The sequence below is a fragment of the Lactuca serriola genome, chromosome 4 (assembly GCF_051521515.1).
Source record: "Lactuca serriola cultivar US96UC23 chromosome 4, Lser_US96UC23_V15, whole genome shotgun sequence".
NCBI lineage: Eukaryota > Viridiplantae > Streptophyta > Magnoliopsida > Asterales > Asteraceae > Lactuca > Lactuca serriola.
In genome coordinates, this window is record NC_136411.1 from 229,532,612 (window position 1) to 229,542,593 (window position 9,982).

Below are 9,982 nucleotides of genomic sequence, written 5' to 3' on the forward strand. Positions count from 1 at the left end.
TAAACGTGTGATAATTGTAATTTCGAATTTATTATTTTTTTCGTTTTATTCATATATGAATAAGTTATGTTTTATTTTATATATTTTGAATCCTCATGAATTTTATGTATTCATATATGAATGTTTTTTGTTTTATTTATATGAGTTTTATGTATTCATATATATTATTGTTTTATTCATGCATTATTATTTTAAGTGGTGAATCTTCAAGTTCAGTACATGATGCACAATATTGTGATGATATAATTGGAGAACATGTCTATAAGCCAGGTGTACCTGTTCAAATTATTCCATTTAAGGGTTTAATCTTCAAATCCTTAAAGTTGGCTATCAAAATGTATTCTGAGTATGCTGAAATTGGTGGTTTTGATGTTAGACTGAGCACACAGTCAAGGTTTGATAACAAGATTATAAAGAAGAAACATGTTATATGTAATCGTGGTGGTAAACAGAAAAAGAAATCTTGTGACACATTAGGTACAAGTGGTGTTAGGAGGAAACGAAATTCAAATTCAAGAGCTATTGGTTGTCAAGCAAAGATTATATTTGAATTTGTGTATGGAACTCCAGATTATAAAATTTTTCAGTTTGATGAACTTCACAACCATCCACTTGAGAAGATAATCGATTTAAAAAAAAGCGAGACAAATGTCATATTCAGAAAAAGAGTTTATTGTGCATGCTTCCACATCAAAAATAGGTCCAACTATGGCTCATATGTTGAGGGCAAGTTTGAGAGGTGGGTATGAGTTTGTAAAGCCAAAAGTAGTTGACTATAAAAATTTAAGGAGATATATCAACAAGGTTATTGGTTATAAAGATGCCCAAATGATAGTAAACACAATGAATGACCGTCGAGCTCATTATCCAAATTACTCATTTGATTTTAATTGTGAAGATGATGTTTTGGACTGTATGTTTTGGGCTGATGAAATAGAGAAGGCATATTATGCTGAATTTGGTGATGTTATCTCGTTTGATGCGACTTTCCGAACAAACAAGTAAGTTATTTTATCTACTTTTTTTTATAGCTTATTCATATATGAATATTTTTATATTCACTTATTAATACATCAAAAATTGACTTTAATGAACATTTTTTTTGTGTGTTAGGTATCGAATGGTTTTTGTTCCGTTTACTGCTATTGACCATCATAACAAATCGGTTATTGTTGGATATGAGTTGCTAAGCAATGAAAGCATTGAGTCTTACTCTTGGTTGCTTAAAACATTTCTTAAAACTCATGGGAAAGAACCAACACTTGTTTTAACTGATCAAGATGCTGCAATAAAACAAGTTGTTAAGAATGTGTTTCGTAATTCAAAGCACCGATTATGTATGTGGCATATAATGAAAAAATTGAAAAAAAAGTATTATTTTAATATATTTCAAATATATTACTTATTAGTATATTCATTTATGAATATTGATTGTTATTTTACTTATTATTATTTATTCATTTATGAATATTTTTGTTTTAATACAGATATCAGGTGATTTATTTACGAGCACGGACTTTAGAAAAAGGTTTTCGAAGCTTGTTTGGGACATTAATATGAAACCTGATGTTTTTGAGGTGAAGTGGGGTTTGCTTATGAAGGAATTCAATCTGTAAGACACAAGATGGTTTAAATACATGTTTACAATACGTGATTCATGGATACCTGGATATTTTAGTGATATTCCAATGCGTGGTTTGATGAAGACTACATCGAGGTCAGAGAGTATGAATTCATTCTTTAATACATACTCAGAAAGTGGGAACTTACTTTTGAATTTCATGATGAATTACGACACTGCCATTCAAAAGCAAAGGAATACTCAACGAGAGCTTGATAAGGCATCAAAGAAAGCATCATATAAAATGCAAACACCTCGAGAACTAGAACTGCAAGCATTAAAGGTTTATACAAGTACATTATTTTTTGAGGTGCAAAATGAAATATATAAAGCATGTTTTTTCTGTACATACTCATATGTTGGCATTGAAGATGGTTGGGAAGTTTACATTGTGCAACACAACAACAGTAAAAGTGATTTTAAAACTGAATTTAAGGTAATTTTACTAGTTTTTTATGAAAAATGTAATAATATTCATATATGAATATGAGAATATTCATATATGAGTATCAATATTCATATATGATATCAATATTCATATATGAATATATGAATATTATATGAATATATGAATATATGAGTATTGATATGAGTATTCTTATATGAATGTAAATGTGTAAATTTTGTTTTTGTATCAGGTTGAAATAAAAGCTGAAGAGAAAGAAATAAATTGTAGTTGTGAACATTTTAAGCATATGGGTGTTTTATGCAGGCATGCTTTTACAATAATGATGAGATGTGGTGTTAAAGAAATTCCTGAAAGGTACATTTTGAAGAGATGGAGAAAGGATGTGATATCAAGAAGTTATCGTTTTAATTCTGTTCAATCCGATTCAGGTGATTGTGAGAATGTAAAGCTAGTCAATAATTCATATTATAGTTTTGAACCATGTTTGGATATTGTAAGAGATGACAAAAAGAAATTGGCTTTGTTTGCTGAGAAACAACAAATGTTGTTGAAGGAATTTGAGAGTGATTATATTTCTCCTGGATTGAAAAGCATGACCGATGGTGAAGTCGTATGCAAGCTTTTGGGTGTTACTATTCCTATTCCAGAAGAGATTAATATTCATGTTCCTGAAGTTCAAAGCAATAAAGGTTCTGGAATCAAGAAAAGAATTCCAAGTGCAGGTGAAGTAGCATATGAAAATTCTAAAAAAGAACATAGAATGTGTTCAGGATGTGGAAAACGAGTTCCACACAATTTACGTACTTGTCCAGAAAGAGTTGGAGCTGCTAAATCAACAAAAGATAGTTAGGGATTTTTTAGTTTTTAGTTTTTTTTTTTTTTATGTTTTTTGGTTTTATTCATTATGAATATATACAGATAAAAACAATAAACAATAATATTCATGTATGAATAATACACATTTATATTGATATGGTAAATTGATATGTTGATATTTGTTTTTAAATTACTATAAAATAAGTTATATTGATATTGTAAATTATTCATAAATGAATACAAATATGTGAAATTTGTTATACTAATAAATAAGTAATATTCATATCTGAACTTTTTTACGTTAATATCTAAACTTTGTTATACTAACATATTAATTTAAACTTATTCATAAATGAATATATCATATTCGTATTCATTTATAAATAAATAAAAATAAAGTTTGAAAATATTTGAATATAAAAAAATGACATAAATAAGCAAACTTGTTTCTACTAATACGTTAGTTATATTCATATCTGAAATTTGTTATATTCATATATGAACTTTGTTATGCTGACATATTACTCCTAATTTAATCATAAATGAATATATCATATTCGTATTCATTAATGAATAAACATAAATAAACTTTGAAAATATTTAAATATAAAAAACTGACAGAAATAAGCGAAGTTGTTTCTATTACATAATCATTCAACACAAGATAATAAAAGTTATTCATAAGCATTTCACAAAATATTAAAACGGTGTTCAATAACATTTAACAAACCATTTAAAACTTGTTTCGCAGAATCATCTTACATGTACTTCAAATCCATTCATCTTCAACACAAACTATTCTATAGCATCACACTTCAACATTCTTTCATCTTCACAAGCAATCATCAATATTCTTTTAACCTTTTTTGAATTGTTTGCATAGCCTTGTAGCATGATCAGTACGCATTTTGAATTCAACTTTTTGATATTTTTCAGCAAGATCCAACACCTTAGCCTTCAACATGTTAATTTCAGAAGTTAGCATTATGTGTGCATATCTTTGCCTGAGCTTCTCTAAAGTAGTTTGCTGAATTGCACTTTCTTTATGAAGACCTGGTTTCCACTTTGAGAGTGGTTGTCCCATATAGGTCTCCATATGTCTCATTGCAAAGACCCCACAATCAACTTTGTTTTTAACTATTCTCCATGACATTTCAAGTCGTTGGGGTTTGATACTTTCTTTTGAGATTGCATTTGCTCTTGGATGGTTTATTTCTTTAAAGTATCTCACAAACAATTTTTTCTGATCATTAAATAAAATAAAAGTTAGATATGTAATAAATTGGTTATTTTATGTTGTTGTTAATTGGGTACATGCCAAAGGTTTCAATATTACTCCGTAATTCCCTTCATAATCCCCCTCAACTGCACTATTGTCTAGAATTTCAATTGACGGTTTCTTTAAGTTGAAGACAATCACAAAAATGTGAGCACTTCTAACAACTGGAAAGAATACCTGTTTTTATGTATATAATGGTAAGTATTTTGTTGATAAAATATATATATAAAAAAACAACTTTAATTAACATACCATGTCAATATCTTTTATGTTCAAGATTTTTTTGTATCCATTGGTACTGTCATGAAAGTTCTCCTTGAATTTTTCATACTTTCTTTCATCAGACAATGTTGAAGTTAGATAAGCAGTCTGTAACCAATATAATCATATGTGAATTTCAGTTGAATATATATAATTATGTTAAAGAATACATCATATTTGTATAATCATATGTGAATTTCAGTTGTAAAAAAATATAATATTCATTTATCAATAAGGAAGGAATTAAGGTTAGAACATAAACTTACAAAAACTCCAACTTTCGAGAAGAGTCTGTATGGTGAATTTCCAAAATCCTTTTCCAGTTCTTGGTGTTTAAGTAAATCAAACCAAGTGTCTAAAACTTCTCCAAAAATCTCTGTGTTTGCATATAGACTTTCCATAATTGCTCTTTCTGTTATCTGACCATATTTTGTCTGGACAACCACATCTCTGCAAATATATAATCAAAATGGCATAGATTATTATCTATATAATAATCATATATAAATGTATATAAAATAAAGTTACTTATGATGTATTGCCTTGTAAGTTGAAAAACCATTCACAAACAATACTCTCCTGATGTGTCAGTTTGGGTTTTGTGTCTGTTATTCTGCATTTGAAAGGTGATTTGAAAGCATCAGCAAGCTTCTTCTCTCTTGGTTGATCCAGATCATGCTTTGATGGTCCTACTTCAGTAGGAATTGATATAGAGATTGGATTTGGATTAAGAACATTTTTCTTTGCTAATTTGATAACAACCTTCTGATGGTCGTCTTTTATTTGTTTTTTTGTAAGTGGTTTTTTTGGTGAAGATTCATTAGACTTTTTACTTGAAGTTTGATCTGAATCTTGACTGAGACCTAGACTAAAGCATGGATGAGTATCTGCATGCCAGGAGATTTATCATATAAATAGTTGTAAGTTAATTATAATATTTGAATTTATATTTTGAAATGTTTATCCAAATTGTTACCTCTTTTATTACCTTTTGTCTTGTCAGCTTTTTCTCCTTTCTTGCTTTCATATTCTGACTTTTTCATTCATGAAAGATAAAGAACTTTGATTAAATAATTCATATGTGAATAAGTAATGTATTCATTTATGAATAAGTAATGCATATCATTATTTATGAAAAAGAAATATTTTTTTTTATATTGCGTTATTTATTTGTGAATAATAAAACTTATTATATTCATTTATTAGTGATTCAACTATTTACCTTTATCTTCTGCATTTCCTTTCTCAGTTTCTGTATGTTTATCTTCACCTCGATCTTTCATGTTCTTAGCTTCTATTCCTCCTTTATTTCTATCTTCAGAGTTTTCCTTGCCTGAAACATATACATCATATATGGATATTTTTTATTTTTTATTCATTTATATAGTGTATTATTCACTTATGAATAAACAATGTTATTAAAAAAAATCAATATAAATATTGTAATATATTTTAAATCATTCATTTACATGTATCATCTCCCTTTGTTTTTTCAACTTTTGTTCCTTGTTCATGTACACCTTCTGATTTTTCCTTTTCTACAAGAGTATTAGTTTTACCTGTACTCATTTGTGACCCTGGTCAAAATTTAACAAACAAAATTGTTATTGTGTATTAATATTTTTATATATTTTTTTAAAATAAAAGTAAGACAAAATTTACCTATATCAATATTATCGAAACTAGTTTTCATTTCAGGGTGATTCCAGATTTCATCTTATTGACTATTTAAACTTGAAATTCCAATTCCAAGGAGATTGTCCACAATGTTGTCAACAACTTTATCCAACAAATTTTCATTTTCAGTTTGTTGAATAGTCTCTTCATGATTATTTGTTTCCTCATCAAGATCATCTTTTTCCTCTTCATCATTCTCATTTTCATTCCTCTTTCCATCTTTCTCTTTTACTCCAATTTCACCTTCTTTTTTATTCTTATCTGCATCATTCTTTATTCCTTCATTCTCTGCTTCATTTGAATCAAGAAAATAATCTACTTCTGGTTGACTTGCATCATTATCACTGTCTTCTTTACCATTTCCCTCTTTATCTTCATTTTCTTTTTGATCATTTGTTTTTTGACCCATTATTGGTGTCAAATTGATTCCTTCAACTCTAGTTTCATTACTTGGAAAATTAAAAAGTGTTGTGCTTTCAGTTTTTTCTTCAACAATCATATTTGTCATCTTTTCTTTGAAAATTCTAAAATTTCCTTTTCAGGGAACTTTTTTATCGCATCATTAAGCTTTGAATTCAATTTTTCCTTCATCCTCTCAAAACTATTAAGCATTTTTGATATTTTTGATTCATATGCCTATGTAACAAAAAGAAGTATATGATTAGAATTTAATATAATAATTTAATGTAATCATATATTATTAATATGTTCAAACTAATTACCTCAACATAATGATCTTCATCTTTATCATAATCATTGTCTTCGAGATCTGTATCTCCTTCATCTTGTTCATTAACAAATTATTTGTTTAATTCTCAAAGTCCAAATCTACCTTTTTCTTGTTCAAATGTCTCTCGATATCTAATCTTCTCTGAACTCCAATAACAAATTGTTGGACGTTTACGTGTTACTGTTAAAGCTTCTGAGTGGATGTCATCAGCATAGAACAACAGTACATAAATGATAACTAATTGATATTCATATATGAAGAAGTAATATTATTTTTTACTTATTCATATATGAATAAGTAATGTAAAGAATTACATGTGAACAAATATATTTTTCTTATTCATATATGAATATTTGCTATTAGTTTATGAATAATCAATATTATTAAAAATTGAGTATAAACATTAAAATAACTTACCACCAAGAAAGTTGAAGGTCCAACAAAGAAGTTGGTATCTGAGTATGGTATGTATGAGTTTTTTTTTTGACAAGACAGTCCAAAACATAGTTGCACCAGTCTGTGTTGCTGATATCTGTTCTTCTTGAAATAACTCAAAGGAAACAGGTTGCATCTTCCCATTGATATTGACTCGCAAAACGTGTTGACAAAAAGAACTAAGAAGTTCAATTTGAAATTGAAATCATCTTGTGTGGTAGAAACAATAACATTTTTTATTGCACTCAGTCGGATGATTGAATCTTTTTTAAATTGTTGCTTCCATTCATCATAACTTGTATCATCCTTAGGCCATTGATCCAGTTGTGTAAGTTTGGTTCCACCAATTGGTATGCCCAACATGTCATGAACAGAATCTGCTGTTACTTTCAGTTCCTTTCTTTCAATATCTATCACCATTCTCTCAGAATCAAATTTTTGAAGAACATAAAATCCCAACTTCAGTGGTATATCTGTGATTTTTATTTTTAACAAAGCTCCAAAACCAATAGATCTTACAAATTCTTTTTGTTCTTTGCTCATCCCAAGGATTATAGATAGTAATGCCTCTAGTAAACATCTGTTTTTCATTGAGTAAAATTCTTTTACCATTGGTTTTATTTTTTGTCTTTTTTGTTGGTGACTCCTTTTTTTTGCCTTCTTCGATGGATGACTACTTTCAAAATCAGAGTCTGAATCTTGTAGTTGTTGTTTGTCAAGAGTTTTCCTTTTTGATGGACTTTTTCTGCTTTGATGCTTTATTTTCTTTGGTACTTTTGTTTCTTTTTTATCTGGGAAATGAAAACATATAATATTTGAATAAGTTACTGATATATAAATATGATATATGCTCGTTGATTTATTAATATTTATTTATTACAAAAATATAACTAATATATACAATTTTATTCATATATGAATACATTAGATATGATAGGAATTTTGTACCTTTCGCATTTTTCCTCTTCTGCAATGATCTTGTTTCTCTCATTGTTGGTGAATCTTTATCGGAAATGTTAGTGTTCTTACCTTCATTCAATAGTAAGTAGAAGATAAATGAGTTTGATATTCTTGAATGAATATTTGAATAAAACATATGTATTCATATTTTTTTTATTCACATATGAATATGTTTTGTTATATTCATATGTGAATAGAACATATATAAGTTATTCTTGTTGTATTCACATTTGAATAATGTATGTATGGCAACAAGTTATGTTCTATTCATATGTGAATATAACATACATATTCACGAATGAATATTTGAATAAAACATATGTATTCATATTTTTTTATTCACATATGAATATGTTTTGTTATATTCATATGTGAATAGAACATATATAAGTCATTCTTGTTGTATTCACATTTGAATAATGTATGTATGGCAGCAAGTTATGTTCTATTCATATGTGAATATAACATATATATTCACGAATGAATATTTGAATAAAACATATGTATTCATATTTTTTTATTCTCATATGAATATGTTTTGTTATATTCATATCTGAATAGAACATATGTAAGTGATTCTTGTTGTATTCACATATGAATAATGTATGTATGGCATCAAGCTATGTTCTATTCATATGTGAATATAACATACATATTCACGAATGAATATTTAAATAAAACATATGTATTCATATTTTTTTATTCTCATATGAATGTGTTTTGTTATATTCATATCTGAATAGAACATATGTGATTGATTCTTGTTGTATTCACATATGAATAATGTATGTATGACAACAAGTTATGTTCTATTCATATGTGAATATAACATACATATTCACGAATGAATATTTGAATAAAACATATGTATTCATATTTTTTTGTTCTCATATGAATATGTTTTGTTATATTTACATATGAATAGAACATATGTAAGTGATTCTTGTTGTATTCACATATGAATAATGTATGTATGGCGGCAAGCTATGTTCTATTCATATGTGAATATAACATACATATTCATGAATGAATATTTGAATAAAACATATGTATTCATATTTTTTTATTCACATATGAATATGTTTTGTTATATTCATATGCGAATAGAACATATGTAAGTCATTCTTGTTGTATTCACATATTAATAATGTATGTATGACAGCAAGATATGTTCTATTCATATGTGAATATAACATACATATTCACGAATGAATATTTGAATAAAACATATGTATTCATATTTTTTTATTCAAATATGACTATGTTTTGTTATATTCACATATGAATAGAACATATGTAAGTGATTCTTGCTGTATTCACATATGAATAATGTATGTATGGCATCAAGCTATGTTCTATTCATATGTGAATATAACATACATATTCACAAATGAATATTAGTTTTGCTCTTGTTCAGAAGTAAACAAAACATATTTTATTTACCTTTTTGATTTGTTCTTGGTTTTCGTTTATATGTATTCTTCACTGTTGGTGTTGTTTCTGTAACGGTAAGTAGTTAATATTAGGAAAACATAAGCGAAATGTTAAGTAATGTTTGTATTTTTACAAAATAATTTTGAATAAAGATGAAAAATGAAGAGATGATGTAAAATCATTTATATATCAAACAATAATGGATGATTCTTACAAAAATTATACTTTATATATTAAAAGGCATCGCGTTTACAAACAGTGCCTTTTGTGCACTTTAGATTTTAACCACACCATTTTGTAGGTATTAAAGATTTGGTCCCTGTTTTGTGTTTTCCCTTCAATTATGAACAATAAACTTCA

The 9,982-nt window shown here is 27.2% G+C and overlaps 1 protein-coding gene across 1 annotated transcript; it reads left to right on the top strand.

Moving 5' to 3' along the window:
- The first annotated feature begins 335 nt into the window (after positions 1–335).
- On the top strand, positions 336–2,880 carry LOC145099224 (protein FAR-RED IMPAIRED RESPONSE 1-like). The gene is made up of 7 exons (XM_079036816.1): positions 336–726; positions 821–1,001; positions 1,114–1,309; positions 1,488–1,612; positions 1,679–1,914; positions 1,993–2,057; positions 2,260–2,880. Exons 1-7 carry the CDS (start codon positions 336–338, stop codon positions 2,878–2,880), a joined length of 1,815 nt encoding a protein of 604 aa, XP_078892942.1.
- Positions 2,881–9,982: the final 7,102 nt, after the last annotated feature.